Source organism: Neovison vison, chromosome 12, assembly GCF_020171115.1.
Source record: "Neovison vison isolate M4711 chromosome 12, ASM_NN_V1, whole genome shotgun sequence".
Lineage (NCBI taxonomy): Eukaryota > Metazoa > Chordata > Mammalia > Carnivora > Mustelidae > Neogale > Neogale vison.
Window position 1 is genome coordinate 10,043,262 of NC_058102.1, and position 25,107 is coordinate 10,068,368.

General features: G+C 54.5%; 1 protein-coding gene across 1 annotated transcript; it reads left to right on the forward strand.

The window, feature by feature from the left end:
- The first annotated feature begins 532 nt into the window (after positions 1 to 532).
- BAIAP2L2 (BAR/IMD domain containing adaptor protein 2 like 2) lies at positions 533 to 24,344 on the forward strand. The gene is made up of 14 exons (XM_044226829.1): positions 533 to 583; positions 1,753 to 1,828; positions 2,647 to 2,733; positions 3,200 to 3,261; positions 13,295 to 13,366; positions 13,597 to 13,713; positions 14,494 to 14,640; positions 19,618 to 19,770; positions 20,073 to 20,211; positions 20,356 to 20,581; positions 22,841 to 22,963; positions 23,249 to 23,456; positions 24,042 to 24,085; positions 24,240 to 24,344. The coding sequence occupies exons 1-14, from the start codon at positions 533 to 535 to the stop codon at positions 24,313 to 24,315; spliced, it is 1,581 nt and encodes a 526-aa protein (XP_044082764.1). The 3' UTR covers positions 24,316 to 24,344.
- The last annotated feature ends 763 nt before the right edge of the window (positions 24,345 to 25,107 follow it).

A 25,107-nucleotide genomic window follows, 5' to 3' on the forward strand; every position in this document is an offset into this window, starting at 1 on the left:
ACCAGAGAGCCATGATGCCCAGTGGTACATTCAGCCTCCAGCGCTGGACCTGTCAGGGATGGTCCCAGGGGAGGGCCTCCAGCAGCTCTGGCCCTATAATTTGGGCAATGCCCAATGTGGGCAGATGGGAGGGCAGGGGTCCCTGCTCGCCCAGGGGAAGCTAGACCTGGAGGTAGGAGGTGACCTGAGACAGTGGCCCGCATCCATGCATGCCCACCGCCCCACAGTTCCGAGGGGTAAATAATTGAAGGACAGGTCACACGAACCTGCACGCGTCACAGGATGCCTTCCCCCGGGTCTGGTTACGCCCCAGATCACATTCTGACATCCCTGGCTGGTGAATAATTAAGCTGCCACCTCCTCCCCAGCCGCCACCACCTGCGGCAGGGCCTCCGTCTTCAGGTCCCACTCTGCAGCTTTCTTCGCTCCCTCAAAGCAGTGGGCACTGGAGGGGACCGACCCCCACCCCCCCGGCTCCCGCCCTGCCATCGCCTCCAGCCTCCTGCCGGGCACCTGACTTGCGGCCCACTCTATGGCCCCCGAGATGGACCAGTTCTACAGGTCCACCATGGCTATCTACAAGGTGAGCATGTGGCCCGGGCCCCCGGTCCGAGCACCCCTTCCTGGGGCTCGAAGGTTGGACCGGCTTTGGAGGACAGAGGGTTAGCTCAACTGCAACATGTTCTGGAAAGGAAGGCCCAGGCCAAGCGGGGTTGTGGGCTCAAGGGTGGGGATCCCTGGGGGCAGTGAGCCACCTAGCCTGGACGTGGCTTGTCCACAGTCACCCAGCGAGCGACAGGCCCACTGAGACAGCCTGCCTAGATGCTAGACCAAGGCAGGATGGGGCCCAGGGTGACTAGCAGGGGGAGCGATGGGGGAGCCCAGCAAGCCACCTGGCCTAGGACTGGGGCGTCCTTCTCTCTCTCTCTTTTCCTGTCTCCGTCTTTCTCTCCTTTCTGAGCCCCTTATTCAAATTTTCTACCTCACTCCTGAGGGGTTGCCGCTGTCCCTATAGACTTTTAGTGAGCACCTCCTGTGTTTAGGACCCTTTCCCATGTAAGCCTCACGTGCCCTGCCTGTAGGATAGAAAATAATCACCCCAAAGTGTAGATGAGAAGGCCAAAGCCAGCACGGCTAAAGAATCTGTTCAAGGTCTCTGAACTTCCCAGAGAGGCTTCCAGCAGTTTGAACAAAGATCCCAGTCTAAGTCATTGCCCCAGGCCCTCTGTACCCTGAGGGTACTCTCCAACTGGTTGTAGCCTGAGGTGGCCTGTGACCCTGCCACAACCTTGCCACCAACGGGCTCTTCTTTGATGAGGGCAAGATCTGTCCTTGCCCCCTGAGGTGACCGTCGGATGCCCATGTGTCCAGCCTGGTGAGGCCTGGACCCAGTGCCGGGTTGGGGCACATCCGGCCAGGGGCAGCCACAGTCCACAAGTTTCCTCCCGGTGGAAGGAGGAGAACCTTCTAGATGCATGGTCTTGGGAGCAGGTTCCTGCCTGGGTAAGCATGTGAGCAGGAACTGGTATGTAACAGGGATTCGGAGAAATGACCTTGAGGCCCCTGTTGCAGAGTCAGGATCTAGGCTGACTCCACGCTCCTAAGCAGGCGCCCCTAGGATCAGGCTCCTCTCTGGAGCTGGGTGGGGAGGCTCCCTGCTCCTGAGGCCCGGTGACTTGCCTCTGCCCATCGACCTTTCTCCCTGTCCCTCTCCCCATCCTCCCACTCCTTCCCGGTGGCCTGGGGCTCCAGAGCATCACGGACCAGTTTAACCCTGCCCTGGAGAACCTGGTGTACCTCGGGAACAACTACCTGCGGGCCTTCCATGGTAAGTGTCCGACCCCGGGCCCCCAGCCCCTCTGCTTGCGCTGTCCCCGCGCACCTGGTCCCTCCACGTTCCCACCCACACCTTCACCCATACACACCCCATGCCCACCTCTGCCTGCTGCCCAGAATCCCCCGAGGTGCTCCCAGAGACGCAGTGCCTGGTCCTGGCAGCCTCCACGGTGCCAACTGCACACACCTCTCTACGTCACCCTGATGTGCCCCGTGAGCCCACTGCTGCACCCAGGCCCACCTCGGCGAGCCTGGCTTCACGCCGCAGCTCTGTGTCCTCACTCTGCCTGGTGCCCACACCCACACGCCGACAGCCGCCCCTCCCCCATCTCCCAGCAACCCCCACTCCACCAAGGCTAATCACCCTGCCAGGGCTTGCAACCCTCTGTGCCAAGGATAAGTCAGGGACACACCCGGAGCCGAGGGCCACCCAAGCCCTCCCTGCCTTTCAGGACTTTGGAGTCAAAGCTTGTTTTCCCCCTCCCCAGCTCCTCCAGCCCGCCCTCCCCCCCACGCCCTTACACCTGTGCACCACACCACACCTGCCCACACCCTTCCGGGGGTACACGCGGACGCCTGCGCCCCCCCACCCGTGATGGACACACACTGCCCTGGGCCCCACTCCACGCCTGCTTCCTCCCCTGGCCAACACCTAGCATCCACACACCCCACCCAGGACACCCCCTCTCCCAGATGCCTCTGCACCCCCCTGTCCCCTCCACACACCCTCGCCTGCCAGGAGGGGTCTCCAGAGGGCAGGGGCAGATGGAGGAGGGGCCGGGGCTACAGGCACCGCTTGTCCCCACACAGCTCTGTCCCAGGCGGCTGAGGTGTACTTCAGCGCCATCCAGAAGATCGGGGAGCAGGCCCTGCAGAGCTCTACCTCGCAGATTCTGGGTAAGGTGCTCCCCCTTCCACTAGAGCCCCCACTGTTTCTTGGGCCTGGAGGGGCTCTCCTGCCAGCCCTGTGTCCGCCCGGGGCCGCCTCCTGCTGCCCAGGCCCTTCATCTCCCTGGTGCTCCCCCTCAGGCCCAGGGCCAGCCAGGCCCCCCAGCTGGGGATCCCAGACAGGGTTCCTTTCGGGTTCTTACCCATCGCAGAAATCCCCCCAAACCACAGGCCTGGTGGCCCAGGGCGAGCCCAGGGCCTGGACTCCTGTTCTGGAGCCCAAGCCCCTCCCCGCCACTCCCTGGGGGGCTGTTCCGGTGCGGGGACAAGCATGGCCATCCTCCCAGAGCCATATGGGAAATCCCTGGACTTCGGCCTCCAAATGCCGTCTCAGGGAGCCCCTGCGGCAGCTTCTGTCAGGGGAGGGGGGGTGGCAAGGGCTGCCCCCACTGAAGGCCATTCTCCCTGCCTCCAGGGGAGATCCTGGTGCAGATGTCGGACACGCAGCGGCACTTGAACTCCGACCTGGAGGTGGTGGTGAGTAGCGCGGCCCTGAGGCATCATACAGGGGAGTGGGCTCGTTCCAAGGAAGACGCAGGCCCAGCCCCCCACAGGGAGGGCTCCCTGTGGCCCCTAGTGACACACAGACACAAGTGTCCCAGGCACCTGCCAGGCCCAGGCTGTGCGGGGCATGTACACCTGCCACAGCTTGTTTCCGCCTCCAGCAACCCCAGGAGGCAGCTGCCGCTTCTATCTCCATTCTACAGACCAGGAAACTGAGACTCAGATCGAGTCCCTTGCCCCCAGTTCCGGAACAAGTGCAGGAGCTAGAGACAGAAAGGGCCCAGGTGCACACAGCCAGGCCCTGCTCCTCCCTGGCCCTCCAGCCCCTCCCTCCACGCTCCCAGGGAGCAGCACCTGACCTTGTCACACCCATAAGAAAACCCCACAGAACTAAACCCAGTCTTCTCAGTGAGGGATGCCAGGCCCTGCCGACCCAGCAGCCTCCCCATGGCACCCCCAGTCCGCAAAGAGCGGCCCCGTGCAGACACAGCCTGGTGTTCCCACCGCTGGGCAGGCTTCATGCTCAGCCTAGAAGCAGCCCCAGTCTTGCTGGCCAGCGCCTTATGGGCCTCCCTTGACCCCTGGACAAGCTCGTTGCTTCTTCTAGACCCTAATGGATGCCTCTGTGCATTCTTAGCACGCGGTGGTTAAGAACGTGAGCTCTGCAGCCCCAGCACCTGGCTTCTCAGCCCAGCACCACCTGCCCCTGACCGGTGACCTTGAACAAGCCTCTCTGTACTTTGACTTATCGGTCTGTACAACGGAGACGATCATAACTACCGGCAGGACTCTTGCGAGGGGATTCACAAAACTAGTCGCCCTCCGCCCATCTTCAAGGTGACAGTTGGCAGCAGGACCTGTTAGCCCGTCTCTATCCCTCCCAAGACAGGGAGCCTTGCAAGGGCTGGGGCAGGGCCTGGCCCCGAGCAGGGCTTCACCCGCTCTGGATGGAAAGAACAAGCTTTGAAAAGAGAGTGGGGGCTGGCCACGCGGGGAGGAGAGAAGAGGGCGTCCCCAGGGCGCGTGGTGCTCAGGAGGGAGCCAAGGATGGCGAGCTGGGATGGAGCCGGAGAAGGCCTGGTGGTGACAGGTCTTGGAAAGCTCGGGAAGAAATGTCAGCTCATTGTGACAGCACATGGCTCTCAACCGTGTGTGGGGGGATCCTTGGGAGTCAAGGTGCGCTTTGGGGGACACCAGAAAATACTCAGCAGTTTGGTTACCCTGTCGAAATGGGTAACAGTTGCAGGAGCAGAAAAACATGTATCCATCTGCCCAGGATAAAAGCCTGATCCAGGGCCCATCTCTGGGACACCTGCAGGCTTCGGGCTCAGCTATGCCCCGGCCCAGGGCTCAGGAGGGGATTCAGGAGCTCAGCTCGTGCTGGCCGCCTGTGGCTTCCCATCCTCGAATTTGATGGCTCTCTGTGTCTCTCGTGGCACACCTGGGCTGGATGAGGACAAGTGTCACCCAGGCTGTTTCTGTAAGGAGAGCTGCCCTCTCGGGCACCTGCGTCTTGGCTGAGACACCTGGGCAGGGCCCTCGGCCAGAGCCGGATGGGACCCAGCACCAACGACGCTGCCAGGCCCGTGGGCTCATTCATTCGACAGCTCTGCACAGCCGGGTGCTGGGCACTGTGGCAGCCACGGGGGACACAGCAGACAAAACCCTCGCCCTCCCCAAGAGAGGGGCCGGACAAAACCCAAGACTAACAACTGAGTATATACACGACAAGGTAGACATGAAACGTGCTCCGGAGGAAATCAAAGCAGGGAAGCCTCCTCGCAAGTGTTGGAGGGCTGCGGTTTTTGACCAATATTCCAGGAAACTGCCCTAGGAAGGGGACACTGAGAGAGGCCTGGAGGAGGGGAGGGCGTTAGCCAGGGAGACGCGTGTGGGAAGGGCGTTCTGGGCTGAGGTAACAGCTCGGAAAGGCTAGCGGAGGTGTGTGTGAGGGGACACTGGGCTATGACGAGAGCCCTGTGGTGTGGCCTTGACCTGCCTCTGGCCATTCTGAGTGCGCACAGCCGAAGAGCGGCAGGATCTGACTTTTCTTAATTGTAAATGAAAACACAGACAGAGAACATCTCGTCGAGCAAATCAGAGCTTAAGGAATCATTTTAAGGCAAACCACCATCCAGGTCAGGAACTGTGCCAGCCTCCCTGGGAGCCCCTCCCTGTGCCTCTGTCAAAATCACAGCCCTGGGGCGCCTGGGTGGCTCAGTGGGTTAAAGCCTCTGCCTTCGGCTCAGGTTGTGATCCCAGGGTCCTGGGATCGAGCCCCGCATTGGGCTCTCTGCTCAGCAGGGAGCCTGCTTCCCTTCCTCTCTCTCTCTCTGCCTGCCTCTCTGCCTACTTGTGATCTCTGTCTGTCAAATAAATAAATAAAATCTTTAAAAAAAAAAAATCACAGCCCCTCCTCCCCACCTCCCTCCAAAAGTGACCACAGATCCTTCCCTCCCTTGTGCTCCTTTGTAGCTGACCACTCGGGCATACATCCCTAGACGCTGGAGTTTGGTTGTGTGCCGTCTCTTTTTTCCAAATATGCCTTTGAGTTTCCCAATCAATAGATCCCCTTCTTTCCCTTATGACTTGTCTGTTGAAGATCCTGGGGCCCTAGGACTGGTTTTCCTGCCATCTAGAAACTTCCAATCTCGCATTCCCGGGGTAGTTCATCTTGTTCCTCTGTCCTCTGGACACAGGGGCTGGGTCAGACCCAGGCTCTTCCATCCCTCTGGCAAGACCGCAGAGAGCTCTGGGCTCTTCCATCGGGACCCACGTCGCGTCTGCAGCCACGTGATATTAACGACCACGGAGGCTCAGTGTGTCCAGACCCATCCCCACAGCGGGAGTTCATGGCTCTTCTGATGCTCTTACCCATTAACCGGGATATTTCCTCCTTGTGTACTCTTTGCTGCCAATGGCACGTTTTGTGTGGGAGAAGCAGAATCAAGGTTTAGTCACTCTCCTCACTCATTAGCTTTTAAGGTCATGAACACGCTCCCTGTGAAGGTGACCCATTGGCTGTAGTGTTTTCCTGGCACTTACTGTAAGTGGCTCAGCAGGGAGTCTCCTCCTTCCTCTCCCTCTGCCTCTCCCCCTGCTCATGCTCTCTCTATATATGTATATGTCTCAAATAAGTAAATCCTTTAAAAAATTAAAAAAAAAAAAGAACCCTGATTCTCGAGGATACAGAGAATTAAAGCATTTGGACATTCCGGTCAGCTTCTGACATAGCATGTTGAACGTTGCTAATGAGAAGTCTGATGATCTATTTTTCCCATCATAAATCTACTTGCTTTCTCAGCCTAGATGCCCAAGATTTTTTCTTCTTTTCTTTTTCTTCAGTCCAGTAATTTTTCTAGACATGTCTTGGTGTTAACATGTCTGTCCATATTACCATCTGGGTCCATATTACCAGTCCCATGGTGTAGTTTTGCAATAAGTAGTTTTAAATCTTTTTTTTTCTTTTAAATTTCAGGAATATTATCTTGAATCACAGTTTTTAGAATGTTTTTGTTCTCTGTCTTTGCATTTCTTCAGGAATTCCTATTATCTGTATGTTAGATCTCTGCAACTTATCTTCAACATCTGTCCCTTCCTCTTGGCTATGTTTACTTTTTTCCTCATTTCTTCCCCCCAAACACTTCCAGATGTTATGATTTAATACCTGGACCAAGAATAGAGCCCATAATAGAACTCCTATCATGGGTATATCTATATATAAAATAATATATAAAAATATAATCTCATATATATTATATTTATTATATATTAAATATATAATATCAACCTGAGATTCACCCCTTTTAAGTATACAATTCAGAAGTTTTTTTTTTTTTAAGATTTTATTTATTTATTTGACAGAGAGAAATCACAAGTAGATGGAGAGGCAGGCAGAGAGAGAGAGAGGGAAGCAGGCTCCCTGCTGAGCAGAGAGCCCGACGCGGGACTCGATCCCAGGACCCTGAGATCATGACCTGAGCCGAAGGCAGCGGCCTAACCCACTGAGCCACCCAGGCACCCACAATTCAGAAGTTTTTAATGTAGTCGCAGAACTTTGAACCCATTCCCACTATCTAATGTTAGACTATTTTCATCACCCCCTTCCCCCAAACACTCCCCCCATTAATGTTCACTCTCCTTTCTTTCTTTTCATTAAAAATGAGTTTTCCTCCTCCTTGGCAACCTGATTTTTAAATCTGATTTTTTAAATCTGATTTCTGTCAAAATGGAGATTCATTTTTCCTGTTCTAGGACTTCACGTGACAGCAATTGTACATACGTTTTCTTCCACAACCTCCTCCTTCACCCGGCATAATGTCTGTAAGATGGCTTCGTGCTGTCACGGAGAGTGGCGCGTTGTCCTGTTTGCTTTCTATGCCACCGAAGGAAGCTACCACAATTTATCTCTTTTTCGGCTGATGGTCATTTGGGTTGTTCCCAGTTTGGGATTACTGTGACTGGGGCGGCTGTGAACATTCTTATACAAGTCTTTTGTGGATGTTTGTCTTCACTCCTCTTGGGTGAATACCCGGGAGCGGAATTTGTGGGACATGGGGTGACATATATTGGCCTTATAGGAAACCACAAAGGGCTCTCCAAAGTCGCCGTACTAGCTGCAGCCCCGCTAGCGATCCAGGCAAGCTGCTGCTGCTTGACACGCTTGCCGACCTTCGCTGTTGTCCGTCTTTGCTGTTTTAGCCATTCTCTAAGGTGCAGAAAGTACCTCATTGTGGTTTCATTTTGCGTATGGCAATGATCAAAGACTTTTAATGGGCTTATTGGACATTAGCACTTTGCCCATTCATATTTATTGCCCATTATATTTATTGTTGACTTATAGGAGTTTCTTATATAATCAAGATATGAGTCCTTTATCAGATATATGCACAGTGCAGGGTTTTTTTCCCCCAACCTATTGCTTATCTGTTCATTTTCTAAATAGTGTCTTTGATGAGCAGAACTTTTACATTTTTAGGAAGCCCAATTTGTCTATTTTATTGTTTTCATTTTACAAAAGGCAGAATCTGTTTTAACTCTGTAAACTACCTTACAATTCATGGGACTAATGCTATGCAACAGCAAACACCTGCCTCTGCTAATTTGATGTTTTTGTTTTATTTTAAGATTTTATTTATTTATTTGGCAGAGAGAGAGAGAGAGAGAGCACACAAGCAGGGGAGAGCAGCAGGCAAAGGGAGAGGCAAGCAAAGAGGGAAGCAGCCTCCCAACTAAGCAAGGAGCCTGAAGCGGGACTCGATCCCAGGACGCTGGGATCATGATCTGAGTGAAGGCAGACCCCCAACTGATGAGCCACCAGGCGTCCCTACTTTGACAGTTGTAAAAAGTGTTTGTATCCTAGTTAAGAAATCTTTGCCCACTACCAAGGCAAACATACTCTAAATTTTCTTATAGAAGCTCTAATTTCTGGACTTTACATTTATTTCTATGATCTATCTTAAATTTGCTTTTGTGTATGAAGTGAGGTAGAATTGGGGGTTCTTTCCCCCCGTATAGACATTCAGTTGTTCCAGCACCACTTCAAAAAGACTTCGCTTTCCCCACTGAACTGACTTGATGTCTTTGTCAAAATCTGATTTGTTGTTTTATGTGTGGATCTATTTCTGAGCTCTCTACCCTGTTCCACTGATATATTTTGTCTATTCTTACACCAATACCACAACTGTATTAATTGCTGTTGCTTTATAGTGAGTCTTAAAATCAAACAGTCTAGGGGTGTTTGACTAGGGGTTGAGCATTTGCCTTCTGCTCAGGTCATGATTCCAGGGTCCTGGGTTCAAGTCCCCTATTGGGCTCCTTGCTCAGCAGGAAGACTGTTTCTCCCTCTGCCTGTTTTTCTCCTTGCTTGTGCACTCACTCTCTCACTCTCTGACAATTAAATAAATAAAATCTTTTAAAACAATCAGCTAATCTAAGAATTTTGCTCATCTTTCTCAAAATTGTTTTGCACAGTCAAGATCCTTTGCATTTCCATATTTAGAATCAGTTTGTCGATTCCTTTAAGAAAACCTGCTGGAATTTTGACAGGGATTGCATTAATCTATGATTTAATGGCCATCCTAGGGGCACCTGGCTGAGCGTAGAGCATGCATCTCTCGATCTCAGGGTCATGAGTTTAAGCCCCACATTAGGAGTGGAGCCTACTTCAAAATAAATTATAAATTCATGGTCATCTTAATAATATTGAGTCTTCTGATCCATGAACATGGTATACCTCTCTGTTTATTCATTTCTCATAGGAACACCTTGTCATTTTCAGGGTAGCAGTCTTGCACATCTTTTGATGGATTTGTACCTAGATAATATGGCTTTTTTAGCTATTATAATTGGAAATTTTACATTTCATCCTCCAGTTGTTCATTGTTTGACCTGTCGCTCTGGCTCCTTTACTAATAATATAATATCAGCAGTGGAAGGCAAAAGCAGAAGCAGGAAGACTAATTTAGAGGGAGGGTTGAGATGGCTTGGGAAAGTGGCAGCAGTGGTGGTGTTGAGAAGAAATCAGACTGAATGTAAAGCCAGTAAGATTTTCTGATGGAGGGATGTCAGTTGCAAAAGATAAGGGAAAGTCAAACTAACTCCAGCATATTGTCCTGATCAACTGGAAAGGTGTAGTTGCCTTTATCTGAGGTGGGAACTACTAAGTGTGGAATGGTTCGGGTGGAGGGGAGAGATCAGGGATTTGGTTTTAGACATGGTCAGTTTGAGAGGCTTATTAGAAAACCATCTGGAGAGGTGAGTATCAGTTCTATGTACATGAGGCTGGAGTTTGGGGTCAAGGTCTAGGCTGGGTTGTTTGTCTGGGAGTCCTGAGCACATGGACGGATGAGCTCATAGAGGGAGTGGGTGTAGGAGGGGAAAGAAAGAGGCCCTGGGGGATCAAGAGGTGAGGGAGAATCGGCAAATGACAGAGAAGAGGTGGGGTGGATGGGGGAGGGGGAGTGCAAGGAAAACCAGGAGAGGGTGGTAGGCTGGAAGCCAAGGGAGGAAGGTGTTTCAGGGGGAGGAAATGTTCAACTGTGCCAAATGATGACCACAGGACTTGTCAGAGGAGTCCTGTGAGTTGACTTTGTGACGTGGAGTGTCAGTGATTTTCAACGAGAACTTTCTAATTGGAGTGGTGGGGCACAGCCTGACCAGAGGGGGTTCAAGAGTAAACTGGAAGACAGGAGTGGGGTCAGTTCACAGGGACAATTCTTCTGGGGTGGGGGTTGGGGGGAAGCTTCCTGTATAGGTGGCAAAAGGATTTCTTGCGAGTTACTGGAATAACTCAAAACATAGAGCTCACAGTGTGTGTTTTCCACAGTGGGTCTGGGTCTGCTCTCAGCTTCTGTACTGAGGGGCTCACAGGACCTGTTAATGAAGTATATGCTGGGAGAGGGGGTGCAGGGGAGGGCAGTCTCTGTTCTGACCTGCTGGGAATTCCTCAGTCTGCCTGGGGTTGGTGACTTCCTAGTTTCAGAAGCCACCTATTAATAGATAGTCCTATGGTTCCCCCAAAGCAAGAGCTCAAGTTCACATCAATTATCAACCCCTTAATAGATATTCTTCTGGAAGTTAATGAACACTTTCCATTGACCTGGTATTGCCTGGGTCCCATCTAATTGGTGATCGTAGCCAAGCCATAGCAATGGGAAGAATTACAACCCAGCAGTCTCATTCTAACACACACATCTACGGGGTGACTCAGTTCATACCCAACTGGAAGCAGAAGGAGTGACATCTGAGACATGGAAGGTGGCTTGCTCATAAGCCAGGTCTCCTAGGCAAGAGTGGGATGGATAGGGCAACCAGAATTAGGAAGAAGGGAAAAGTCCTCAGCCTGTCTGCTGCACTGATAGCATGAGCCCTTTAATCTGTATTTTAAGAACTTTTTAAAAAAGAGATTTTATTTATTTATTTGGCAGGAGAGAGAGAGAGAGAGTGAGAGAGGGAATACAAGCAGGAGGAGTGGGAGATGGAGAAGCAGGCTCCCCACTGAGCAGGGATCCCAGTGCGGGGCTGGATCCCAGGACCGCTGGATCACGCCCCAAGCCAAAGGCAGACGCTTAAGGACTGAGCCAGCCAGGCACCCCTTAAGAACATTTTAAAAGAGCTCGTGCTCCCAGGCCTCTCTGGGAAGAACGCTCCCAGCCGCCCAGGGCTCTCAGCTGGGGTCAGGCTGTACTACCTCCCTTGCCCGCCTTTGTGACAGCCCCATGTCCCCCTAGCATTGTCTCCGCACACCAGCTCTCCAGGAACCCAGGTGGAGTTGGTGCGTCCGTTCTGTGGGTTTTGTGCATTTTAGATATTTTCTGTAGCCTTCAGTGTGGTTCACGTTCGTCTCCAGGTACCACTCAGCATCTTTAGGAGTGCTCTGGTTACAAAGTTGCCTGACTTTTGCGGGTCGGCTCCAACCCTGTATCTCCCATAAGCCCTGTTGTTGGTTTTGGGCAATTTTGCAGGATACAGGGATTTTCAGGAACACATGTTTGGTGTCTAAGCAGAAACCTTGGACTGCCTTTTCAGTGGGAAGCAGGGCCAGAGGAGGGGCAAGTGAGGTGCCCTGGGAGGTCCCGCAGGTGTGGGATTCAGTAGACAAGGGCAGATATGGGGTCTTGGCACCATTCTTAACACCAATCCCCTTACACATACACACACACACACACACACACCCTAGCAGCCATGGCTCAGGGTTCAAGACATGGCCAGTCCTGAGGGGGCCACAAGCAAGCTCCCCTACAGACCAGCGGTTACCAGGGTTTCCGAAACAATTACGGGAGAAAAATGTAAAATTGGCAACTTTTATAATTGATTGGTTTTCCCTGACTACCGGAAGAAGATTACCGGCATTCTTCTGGGCAACGCTGTACCCCAAGGCACAGAACCCCTGCCTCCAGCACAGCCTGGGGACCCCAGTGGCAGCAAGCCTGGCAGCATCCCCCGCTGGTTCTGGGGGGAGGGCAAAGAGGGTACAGACAAAGGAGGTGGAGCAGAGGTCCCCTGCAGGATGGGGGACACTCCTTTCTGCTCCCTGTGAACCCAAGGGTAAAGTGTGTAGCTGAAGGGTTTAGATCTGATGTCCCCACAACACACAGTGACCCAAGGAATGCTGATGGGGGGGGTCCAGGGGAAGGTGCCAGGGGAGCACCAAGGCTCACAGAATCAAAGCTCTTCAGGCTTAAAAGGCTGGACCTTCAAGAGCATCTAGCCAAGACCTTTCCCCATTTGTAAATGGGGAAACTGAGGCCCAGACAGGGGGCAGCAACTTGTCCAAAGTTATAGAGCAAATTGGAGGCAGAACCAGAATTCTGAGGACATAAGTCTTCTGAACCTGAGTCCAGTAGCCTTCCCCGGCTTTCTGGTCACCCAAATGGTCAGCCTCCTCCGTCTCACCTATCGTGAAAACCAGCCAACCCTCAGCTAAGACCTCAACAGCTGTGAGCACTTTCACTGGGTCAGGCCCTGCCCATGGTGCTGGGGACACAGAGAAGGGTCAGATGAGGTTCATGTCCCTAGCAGCTTGAGAGGCTATGACCGGGGCCCAGCAAGAGATTCTGTCCTGTGGCTAGAGGAATGAAAAGTAAACAAACAAATATATATACATTCCAGAATCAAAATGGGAGCACAGTGGATTCTGCTGCCGAAGTCAGGGAGAGTTCCTGTAGAGGGGGCACGGAAGCTGGTATTTGAGGTCTGGTAGGAAATTCTAGGTGGCAGGAATGGCATCATCAAAGCACAGACTGGGACTAAGACCCGGAAGACTCTGATACATTTATGGAGGGTGTGTGGCCCGCCGTCTACTGCACGACCTGTTTGCATATCAAACCATTTAATCTTCCCTCCAACCACGTCCTTGTCTCATGTCCATTTTCTCCGACAGTTGGGCAGGTGCCTGGTGTGTTAGGAACACAGTGGGCTGTATTAGACTGGGCAGCACGAGGGATGCCGAGGCCTGGGAATGATTAGGACCGCCCTGATCACCCCCACCCTGCACTCCACACAGGTGCAGACATTCCACGGAGATCTGCTACAGCACATGGAGAAGAATACCAAGCTGGACATGCAGTTCATCAAAGTAAGTATGGCCACCACCTTGACCCCCCACCCCAGCCCAGCACCGGCAAGACAGCCTCTCCCCATTTGGTAGATGAGCACACTGAGCCCCGTGCTGGGCACTGACTGGCGCCAGGCTGTTTGTGTTTCCAGCTGAGCTCCCCGGGACCCTGTCCAGTGTTCTGACCAGTGGACCCCGAGTCTTGAGCTCTTTGACATGGGGGTCTCCCTCCTCTCTCCACCCTCCCCAAGGACAGCCGCCAGCACTACGAGAGGGAGTATCACCACCGAGCCACCAACCTGGAGAAGTGCATGTCTGAGCTGTGGCGCATGGAACGCAAGAGGGACAAGAATGTGCGGGAGATGAAGGTGCAAGGGCTGGGGGGAAAAGCCAGGTTCTGGGGGGACCCCTTGACAATGTCCTGAGCTCCCTCGCCCAGCGCCAGCCCAACTCCAGGAGGGCCTCCTACCCCATGCTCTGTGGTGAGCATAGCGAGGGAGGTCAGCCGGCCCCGGGTGGCTGGGCACCCCCGGCCCTCGGGCCCACCTCAGCGCTGATCCTCGCACGGTCACTGCCCGGCTCTCCTACTTCTCAGAGAAAACCTAAGGCCGTCAGCCATGCTGCTCCTGATCTCGGTAGCCGAGGTGTAATTCCCCAGCAGCCTCGCCATCCTCCGCTCCCTCCTGCCCCCGCCGCGCTCCCCTACCCCTGGCGAGGGCCAGTCCTCCTCCCAAGCTCAGGGCCCCATCCCTGGCCTTGGTCTCCAAGACTTCCATCTCCTTTACTAAGCTCTTATCCCTCCTCTTCAGAACCTACCCTCCCAAGTAGGGACTTTGATCAACTTGTTCACATTTCCTTAAACTAACCCCCCTGGGCCCCTCTCTGCGCTTGTGGGCTGGGGGCAGAGGGACGGCTCAGACACCAGCCCTGCCTGTGAGAAGGGCCCGGCTGGGCAGACACAGAGCTCAGGGAGATGCCCGTGAGAGGTGGGCCTGGGAGCTCCGAGGAGCTGGGTGCTCCCGGGAGGGCCTCCAGGAGGAGACTCGGCTGGTTCAGGAAGGACAGGAGGCTTCAGACGGCTGGTCCTCTTGGACGGTGGGATGAAGCATCGACTCGCTGCCTCCAGCCCGAACCCGCTTCTCCCACAGGAGAGTGTGAACCGGCTACACGCACAGATGCAGGCCTTCGTGTCTGAGAGTCAGCGGGCAGCTGAACTGGAAGAGAAGCGGCGCTATCGTTTCCTGGCCGAGAAGCACCTGCTGCTTTCCAACACCTTCTTGCAGTTTTTTGGCCGGGTGAGCTGGGGCTGGGGGACAGCTGGTAGAACCGTCCTAGGGCCTGGGCTCTCTGGGAGCGGACTGCCCGCGGGGACTTCCCTCACTTCACCCATTTCCTTCTGTGCTTCCTCTCTGGGTATTCATTGTTCACTCTCCCTCTCTCTTTGGTTGTTTCTGTGTTTATCTGTATCATCAGATACAAATTCCTTCATTTATTCCTTCATGATTTTTATTTTATTTTTATTCTCACATTCATTCACTAATTCATGCCTTTATTCACTCATGTGCGAATCATTTATTTTTTCATTCCTGCTTGCATAGACTCGCCATTCGCAAATTCATCAATTCATAGATCTAGTTATGGCCTTTTTGCTTTTATCTTACTGTTTAAATCCTCTGTGCTATTGCTCTGTTCCATCTGCTAGACCAATCAGATTCACTCATTTCCTGTTGGCTTTCCAGTGCATTTTGCTTTCTGTATTTAACTACCATGTTGTTTAGTGCTCTTGGGTTTACAACTATCATACCTTCTCTGTAAATGTCGCCATTTATGTATTTAGCATCTCATAACCCAGCCTGATGCCTTTCATTTTACTTTGTCTGAGATTAAAATTACCCTCCTTTCTCTTCTGTGAACACTTCTTTTATTTTTTTTTTCAAATTTTATTTATTTATTTGACAGACAGAGATCACAAGTAGGCAGAGAGGCAGGCAGAGAGAGAGAGGGGAAGAAGCAAGCTCCCTGCAGAGCAGACAGCCTGACGTGGGGCTCAATCCCAGGACCCTGGGATCATGACCTGAGCCAAAGGCAGCGGCTTTAACCCACTGAGCCACCCAGGCACCCCTCCTACTGTCTTTTAATCACTCTTTGTGATGACCTCACCTCGTGACCCTCGTGACAACATCGATTCATTTCTTGTGTTTTCTAAAATATATTGACACCCCCCTGGTGCTACTCTGTCCATGGCGGTCCCCCACCTCTTAAGAAGAGGCCTGGGGAAGGATTTTCCGTGGCACTCTAATACGTGACCTTACTCCTCCCCAGCCTTCCTGACCCCCAGCTCTTGATTTTGCCAAAAAACTTCAGGACTTTCAGGTCTAGACTCTCACGAGTCCTTTCTTTGCAGCACGATCCTTCTATCTTGAGAAACTGCACTTAGACCATGTATAGTCCCAATGCCCGGTGCATGGCCACTCGTACCGATGGTTCACGAAACACGTGATCAGACATGCTGATACTACCGTTTTCACTCTTCCTTTCCCGCTGTCTTGAGGTGTCTGTCTTGATGAACGGAATGTTTTCTGCAGACGTGCCCCCGAACCCACACATACATGCAAGTCTCACTTTGACCCCGAGTGCTGAGCGGCATGTCGGCTGGTTGAAGAACTCCAGAGCTGTGGGCTTTTTCTCCTGGGGTCCAAGAGGACGTTTCCCGTTTTCTGGTGCTTCTATGTTGTGTCTGTGAAATCGGGTGCTGGTCTGTCTTGTTTCCATCTTAAGTTACTGCCTCTTTCTCTGGATGCTTGGAGATTTTCTTGGAGTCCTGGGGACTCAGGAATTTGTCTAGGTGTCCCCTACATGAGTGCCTTCGGGTGTTCCCCACTCTGCGGGCTCAGGTCTTTCTTCAGGTCGGGGAGCTGTTTCCTCTTCTGTTTCTTTAACTATTCTCTCTGCCATCATTCCTTCTCCTTCTAGAACTCCGCATCTATGACCTCCTCCCTCACCATGTCTGTTTCATTTGTCCTTGTTCTGCAGTTTGAGCTCTTTCCATTACCCACCCCCCAAACACACTGTATGATTCCATTCATATGATCTCGGCTCAGCTGACATCCTCCCGCTGTCCCCACCACAGCCAGCCCCCGGCTCAGGGCTCAGTCTTCTCCTCCAGCCCCTCCTGATGGACTGATGCTCCAGGGAGAACTGCCTGTTCTTCTTTGAAACAGTTGTGCTGCTGTATAATTCACAGGGCGTCCAGTCCATCCATGTAAAGCGTACAACTGAGTGGAGCCTCGTGTATTCACAGACTTGGGCACTCATCACTACAATCAAGTGTAGAACACTTGCATTCCCCCTAAACACCCCAGACCCCTTAATGATCATTCCCCAACCCTCCCCTGTCCCCCTAAAACCCCCACTCCAGTCCAGGCCACCATGATCTACATTCTGTCTCTGGAGATGTCCCTCTTCTGGGCATTTCATATGAATGGAATCATACAATGTGTGGTCCTTTGTGACGGGCTTCTCCCACGATGCATTGCCGGGAGCAAGATTCTTCAGTGCTGGGGCACATATCCGTCCTTCATTCCTTGTTGCTGCCAGATGCTATTCCGTTGTCTGGAGACATCTCATTTTATTCATCCATTCATTGGTGGATGGACATCTGGGTTGTTTCTACTTTGTGCCTGTTATAAATAATACTACAGTGGATAGATGCAGAAGTTTCTGTGTGGACATGTTTTCATTTCTCATGGCTATAGGGGAGTCGGCTTGCTGAGAATCGGGTAGCTCTGTGTTTAACTATTTAAGGAACTTCCAGACTGTTTTCCAAAGTGGCTGCACCATTTCACGGCCCCACTGGCAGCCTATGAGCTTTCCAATGGCTCCGCATCCTTGCCAATACTTGTTATTGTCGGTCATCTTGATTCTAGCCATGCTAGTGGATGTCAAGTGGTATCTTATTATGGTTTTGATTTGCATTTCCCTGATGGCTCATGATGCTGAATATATTTTCTGGTACTTCCTGGCTGTTTAAGTACCTTCTTTGGGGGGAAGCTCCTTTCTACTTGTGTCCTGGACAGTTAACCTCTAATATTAAGGGGAGTGTTGACTCCTCCCCTGGCTGCCTCCTGCTAAGTGATCCCCACTCACGCAAGATCAAACTCCTAAGACAGTCAAGCATAAATATTTACCCATCACTTTATCTATAAACAGAATGCACAAGATTTGGAGCAAGATTTAAAGAAGGATGAGGGCTGGGCTCAGCAAGGGGTCACTCTCTCATACCCAGTCCCGGCTGAGTCCACGTCTTGTCAATAACATACCTCCGCCCACCTCGCCCTCAGCTTCTCCAGGTTTATTGGACTTGTGCAAGTCTAGCTTCAGGATAAATTCCTAGGAACAGAATTGGCAACTCCAAGAATTTAGGCATTGGTTGTCCAGTTTACCCTTCTGCCGGCCATGTAAGAGATTCCCTTCTCCTTGACAACAGTGGGAAAGCAAACTTTTCAATCTTTGCTAATCAGCAAGGTAAAACTGGCATCTCCTTGTGGTTTTATTTTATACTTTTCTTATAAGCAAGACAGATCTTTTCATGGTTCCAAGCCATTGGATGTCCTTTACTAGGACATGTCATCTTCTTTTCCTCCATTTTTTCTTATTCATTTCTAGGAGCTCTTTATATATTACTGAAATTACCCCTTTCTTGGTGATGAGTTGCAAATATTTTCCGTTTGTCATTTATCAATTGACATTGCTTACTGTAGGTTTTGCCGTGTTGAAACAATTTTTTATTTAGTCAAATTTATTGGTCTTTTCTAGACTATGGGGTCTGTAGCACACTTAGAATGACTCTTCCGCTCCATAAATGTTTTTAAAACTTCTCCCGTGGTCTCCTTGTGGTTTTGAAAGCCTGCACAGTGTTTCTTCCCAACGACAGGTGAAACCCCCTGGAGGCAGGGCCAAGGAAAGACAGGGAAGTTGGATGCTGTCCAGGCTGGGGCTTGGTGCTGTGGCCTTTACTCCCAGAACACCCTAGAACCCTGGCAGGCGCTTTCCACTGAATTTTCTCAAACTGGACAAAAACACTTTTAAAAAAATATGGTATGCAAAACCTAATGTTATTTTGCATACTGCTTTTGTGGTCAGCACACAAAGACCTTCGGAGTTTTGGCTTTGTGCTGTTTTGTTCTTTAGTTAAGCAAGGCAACCAAGGGGGTGTCTTACTAATGACCAATGGGACTAGTTGCTTCTGTGATGTGAGTGGCTTCTGTTTTGCTGCCTGAGATCCCTGTGAGATTTTTACCAGCTGGGCCAGACAGAAGGGAGGAATCATGGAAAGGTGTCGTCACAGGAACTACTCACTTACTATCTCTAGGAATTATCTAGCCCTGGGAGGGACAATGCCCGCAGGATTGGTAAAGGGCCAGGATGTCAAAACACCATCAAATACAGAAACTTAAAAACATGATTCATGTATGTAGCTGGTCTGCCATTTAAAGCCCTCCCAGCCCCAAGTTGTTATGGACTGTGTGGTCAACAGCTGAGTTTCCCATCCTTGAAAGTACTCAAACAGAGTTAGATGCCCATGTACCAGGGACACTAGGGACACTTATGTAGGCTAAAAGGAATAGGCTGGGAAAACTGTATTTGAAAGGCCTCTTCCAGGAAATGACTCAAACCGGCTTTCGCAGCAAAGGTACTTAACACTTGAGTTACTACAAAGTTCAAGGGTTTCAGGTATAGCTGGATCCAGGAGCTCAGGTCTTTGGAAATTTGCCATCCTCTCTTAGTTGTAGCTTCCTGTGTTGGCTTCACTCTATTTTTAGCAAAGCCCATGAGGTCCAAGAAAATGTTTTTCCCAATTGTCCCAGGGTAAGTACTGGAATTGGATAAGTACCAAGGAATTGGATTCCTTGGTCACAGTTTCTGGGCAAGTGCCACCCCTGAGTTCATCACAGTGGCCAGGCCTGGGTTCTAAGCCTACCGATGTACCAGGCAGTGGTAGAGCCTGGCCAAAGCACAGAGACAGAGAGAAGGGGCTGGAGAAGCACCTCAAGGAAAACTGAGCAGCCTTCGACAAAAGAGGGAGAGGGTTAGACAGTGGGCGAGTCCTAAGTGACACCAAAGCTATCTCTAGCTCCTTCCAGCTGGAAAATCCAGTTATCCTCGGCTTGCGGGGGGCGCCCGAGTTCCCAGGTCTAGGATGCCGCTTCTGGGGCCCCAGGACTCTGGGGGCTGCTGGGAGCCGGCTGACCCCTGTGTCCCCACGCGGCCAGGCCCGGGGCGTGCTCCAGAACCGCGTTCTGCTGTGGAAGGAGCAGTCGGAGGCCAGTCGCAGCCCGTCGCGCGCCCACTCCCCGGGCCTGCTGGGCCCTGTACTGGGGCCGCCCTACCCCTCGGGCCGCCTGACGCCCACCCGCCTGGACATGGTGAGGCCCTGGGCGCCCCCGCCGCCGTTCGCGCCCCCGCCGGTCCCCGCACCCTCCGCGGCGCCCTGGGGCCTGCGACCCTCCGCCTGGAGCCTCCTGCCCCCCAGGCTCCCTGTCTACGCGGCGCCCCCGGGTCCGGCTTTCAGCCCCGGCGCGATCTGGCCGCCCCCGTGTTGGTTGGGCCGCGGGCCAGTGAACCCCTACGCCGCAGACGTCCGGGACTGGGGGTGGGGGCTGGACTAGGGCGCAGCCGCGGCGCCCCCCTCCCTGCCCCACCCTCCCCTGCCCGTCTCCCCTCGCAGCCCCCGAGGCCCCTGGCGGAGTTCAGCTCCCCTCGCAGCCGGCACGGCTCCGGCTCCTACGGCCCCGAGCCCGTCGAGGCGAGGTCCGCGTCGCAGCTGGAGCCCGATCGCCGGTCGCTGCCCCGGACGCCGTCCGCCTGTGAGTGGCCCCGGAGCGCAGAGGGAGGGCCGGGGCCCCGGGGCCTGGGAGGAGGCACGGAGGTGGCGCTGCAGCAAGAGGGACGGAGGGTGGCCGCGGGGCCCGGAGCGCCCACCCACTGCGCTCCCCCACCCCACCCCGCAGCTTCGCTCTACGCCAGCGGCAACCAGCGCTCCCGCTCCAACTCCTTTGGCGAGCGCCCGGGCGGCGGGGGCGGGGGCGGGGGCGCCCGGAGGGTCCGCGCCCTTGTCTCGCACTCGGAGGGCGCCAACCACACGCTGCTGCGCTTCTCTGCTGGAGACGTCGTGGAGGTGCTTGTGCCAGAGGCCCAGAACGGCTGGCTCTACGGCAAGCTGGAGGGCTCTTCCGCGTGAGTGGGACCCCCCGGGGGTAGGGGTGGGGGTGTGTGGAAGGGAGTCCCCCCACGGAGGTCTGGCAGGCTCCCCTGCCCCGACGGTGACTTGTCCCCCTCGGTCCGCCACCTCCACTCCCGGGACCCAGACAATTCTCCCCTTCCCCGCACCCACCCCGGCCCCCCTCCGTGTCCTCATCCAGCCAGCCCTGATAGGAAGAGGACAGGCCCTTGGGAGGAATGGGAAGGTTCTTTCACTTGGAGGAACACTGCGGGAACCCCACGGCTTGGGCGCTTACTGTGTGCCCCACATGGAGGGAGAAGCAGCTTCCTACCTGGACCCTGAGAGTCCCTGGAGGGACAGTGGACTTGGAAGCAGGCTCCCCCAGGCCAGAGCCAGAGTCCAGGCTGGGAGCTCACAGGCTGAGTTGCAGTCAGGGGCAGGGAAGAGCCTTCAAGATTGCAAACTGGGCTTGGTTTTGACACCAGGAGGGGAGGCTCGAGGTAGGGAAGTACGTTGTGGTCACTGCAAGGTTGGTGGAAGGCAGGGGTTGAAAGCCAAAAAAGAAAGAGTGTGCAAGGATAACTCTCCTGCCAAAGAAAAAGGGGGCGGTGGGAGCTTGCTGGAGCCCAGCAGTGACCCCCACAGGCCTTATGGGCAGGAGACTGCGTGGTGCCCGCTGCCATTCATGCTGCAGGGTATGATAAGGGGTGAATGAGGGCTTAGAAGGAGGAGTCAGCAGGTGCCCATGAAGGTGATTGCAAGGATGGCAGCGTGGGTCAGTGGGCGGGGGACAGGTAGAGGGTTGAGAGCATGGTGTGGGGCTGTGGGCAGCGGGCAGGTGGAAGGTGGCCCGGGAGTTTGTTCTGTGGGCAGGTGGACGCAGGTCAGTAGGCGGGGATGAGCCGAGTGGTTGGGGCTGGGCGGATGCATGAAGGTGGGGTGCACCAAGGGGTGACTAGAAAGGTATGTGAGCGAATTGGTAGGGGGCAGCCAGGTGGACAAGAGCTGATGGGTGGTTTGGGGACCAGTGGTCCATGGGTGGATAGCCACAGGGTCGTGGATGGGTGAGGCGTGGACAGAGGGAGGATGGCAGGGGACTGCCGGACCATACGGAAGCATGGGCTGGCGGGGAGAGATGGCGACAAACACCAGGGCTCAAAACCCCTGCTTTGTGGACCCACAAAGGTAGAGGCTGCCCTGAAATTCCCCACAAGTGGCGTGGAGTGGACTTCCCCGGACCCGAGTGTAAAACCATGCAGACCTGCACCCTCCCCGGTCATATGGCTGTTCCGTCCGTGCCTCACCGGGCGGGGAAGGAGACGGCAGATTTTGTCAGTAGGCCCTTTATAGTGAGAGCAGAGGTAAAACATAAGGAAATGGTTTTATTCTGTCAGTTTGAGTGGGAATTGCTTCCAGTTACCTTTAGGTGAGAACGTTGTTGATTGCATTTTGGGGTCTCTGGGGGCTTTTTGGAGAACACTTTCCCAAGGGCTCTGCAAGAACCTGAGGGGTCCCAGGGGTCTGAAAAAGCTGAGCAACATGGGGCACCTGGGTGGCTCAGTGGGTTAAAGCCTCTGCCTTCCGCTCAGGTCATGATCTCAGGGTCCTGGGATCGAGCCCCACATCGGGCTCTCTGCTCGGCGGGGAGCCTACTTCCTCCTCTCTCCCTCTCTGCCTACTTGTGATCTCTGACTGTCAAATAAATAAACAAAATCTTTAAAAAAAAAAAAAAGCTGAGCAACATTGATCAAAGTGCCTCTCCCACAGCCCCAGCCTCTCTAGAGGTGCAGTAGTGAGCCTCCAGCTAGACAAAGACTCCAAGAGCAGCTGTGGGGGCAGAGCACGGAAGGGCATGAGGCTGGCAGTCAGGCGCCTCAGGCTCAGGCGCCCCTTCCTCTGGGCTCATACATTCTCCTGTGGTCCTCAGCCCCTGCCCTGTCTCCTTCCCAGTCACCCTTGTGGTCATCCGCTTGCACATCTGTCCGTCCACTGGGCTGGGTGCCTCTGGGGTGGAGGAGCTGTGCCCGGCTGTCTGCGGGCCTCACGGGGTGGGTGTTCTGCAAGCAGGGAATGAAGTGCGTTGTTGCGATCCAGCCCCTGGCAGGAGAGGAGGCTGGGTGGATGGGCTTGCATGTCGAGAAAGATCTCAAGGGATTAAATGAGTTAGTCAGGGCAAAGCCCTCCGAGCCAGGCCTGGCTGCTCTCGGGAGTGGGACTGTAACCACTGTCTCTGGGCCTTTTGTTTATGGGCCCCTCTGCCTGCACCGTCTCAGGAGCGGCTGGTTCCCCGAGGCCTATGTGAAGCCCCTGGAGGAGGTGCCCGTGAGCCCCATTAACCCCTTGAACCCGGTGACCTCCATGAACCCGATGAGCCCTATGAATGAGCTTCCTTCCAGGTACCTGAGGGGTGGTGGCCCCACTCCCCAAGGGGATATCTGTGAGTGGCTGTCCTCAGTGGGCGCAGCCTCCTTTGTACCCTGGAAGAGGAGGTCCCCCCCATCCCCGGGAGAAAGTCATTGCATCCATCCCTCTGCCTCCTCTTGGGACTGACTTCAAGCACATGTGGCCTCCTTTTACCCGGGTACAATGGAGGAGGCTGCGGGATGCCAGCAGGATGGGGCGGGGTGCAGCAGGGGCCTGACGTCTGACTCCCTTCCCGTGCCTCCCTCCTCTGGACTCAGATCCTACCCGCTCCGGGGCAGCCACAGCCTTGATGACCTCCTGGACCGGCCGGGCAACTCTACAGCCCCCTCGGAGTACTGGGACGGCCAGTCCCGCTCCCGGACCCCAACCCGCATCCCCAGCCGCGCCCCCAGCCCTGCACCCACACCCCTGCCTGACAGCCGCCGGAGCAGCATGGGCAGCCCGGGGGTAGCCAGTGATGTCAAGGTGAGCCCCTCCCACCCACCCTGCCCCGCACACACCTAGCCTGTCCCCAGTCCTGGGCTCATCCGATGGGCAGGGAGACTGGAGACCAGGTAACCCTCCCTGCTTGGCCACTGGTTGGCTGGCTGGCAGGGGGCCTTCCCAGCCCAGCCTCAGTTTACCCATCTGCAGGGAAGGTGTGGGACGGACTTCTGAGTCTAGGGAGGGGGACAGGGACTGGAGCCCTCGTCATCCTGCTGGGAGCCCTGGGACAGGAAAAGTCCTGTCCTTCCTGCCTCCCAGGAGAGGCAAGACCAGGATCCTGGGTCAAAGCTGGGACCAGAGCTGACTGGGCAGGACCGGGGTGAGGAGTGGTGTGTAGGGAAAGCAGCTGGAGCCTGGCGGGTGGTCCTCTGGCCCAGGCTTCGCATGTCTGGAACCCACAGAATTCTGGGCTTCAGGACACCCAGTCTTGTTTCTCAGAAGCCTGGCGCTGCCCGGGGCCACGGGTCTAGTCCTCTGCCTTCCTGGAATGGAGAACGGCAGAGGCAGGGGCTCCCCTGCCCCTTTCTGCCCTAAACCTGGCCCTTCCTCCACCCCCCACTGCAGAAACTTATGTCCTGGGAGCAGCACCCTCCAGAGCTCTTCCCTCGGTGAGTTCTAGGATGGGAGCTGGAGGGGACGGGACTCAGAGGAGGGCTGTGGGGAGAGACGAGGCAGGGGTGAGTGGAGGTGGCCATTGGGGGCAGGAGGTAGGGGCGGGCAGCTGAAGACCAGCCCCTTTCACCTTGACCTCTCCCTTCACAGGGGCACGAACCCCTTCGCCACCGTAAAGCTGCGTCCCACGGTCACCAACGACCGCTCGGCACCCCTCATCCGCTGAGACGCCTTCCTCTGGCAGGAGGCTGAGGTCGTCCCCCCACACCCGCCCGGGGGCTGCCCAGAGCTGGCGGCAGCAGCAGCAGCAGCAGCAGCAGCAGTGGACCCGAGAAGCTGGGGTCCTGATCCCGGGGGTGGCTACCCCGCCCCAAACCGTGCCCGCAGCTTGAGCAGCTCCAAGAGGGCTGGCCTGGGGTCCGGGGCCTTCAAAATAAAGCAAGCAGGGGCGCCTGGGTGGCTCAGTGGGTTAAGCCTCTGCCTTTGGCTCAGGTCATGATCCCAGGGTCCTGAGATTGAGCCCCGCATCGGGTTCTCTGCTCAGCAGGGAGCCTGCTTCCCCCTCTCTCTCTGCCTGCTTGTGATCTCTGTCTGTCAAATAAATAAATGAAAATCTTTAAAAAAAATAAATAAATCAGGCAGAACAGGGGGACAGGACCATTTCTTCCCCTCCAAGGGCCCCAGGACTGTCCCTGGGGGCCTGCCGCGTGCACCCCAACCCCCTCCCCCTTCTCTGCCCCAGTAGGGAGGAGCCCCTGTACACCTGCTTCCCCACCCGCATATGTCCTCCTGTTTAACTTTTGTAAACGTGAGAAATAAAGCAAGAGGACAGTGCGCAGGACTGGTGGTGTCTCATTTGGGGCACAGGGGTGGGGGTTGGGGCTGGAGGCTTCCCGCTGGAGAATGGGGTCCAGGAGGTCCTGAAGGTCACTGCCTCGCTCTGCCTCGTTCGCGCACAGCCCCTCACATAGCGCCCATTTGAAGCAAATCTTGAGGTCTGCCCTGAAGCCCTTAGGCT

Coding starts and splice junctions, on each gene's coding strand:
- BAIAP2L2 (XM_044226829.1), top strand. CDS start 533: ATGGCCCCCGAGATGGACCAGTTCTACAGGTCCACCATGGCTATCTAC. Junction 584..1,752: donor CCACCATGGCTATCTACAAG/GTGAGCATGTGG, acceptor CTGGGGCTCCAG/AGCATCACGGACCAGTTTAA. Junction 24,086..24,239: donor CCTCCAGAGCTCTTCCCTCG/GTGAGTTCTAGG, acceptor CTCCCTTCACAG/GGGCACGAACCCCTTCGCCA.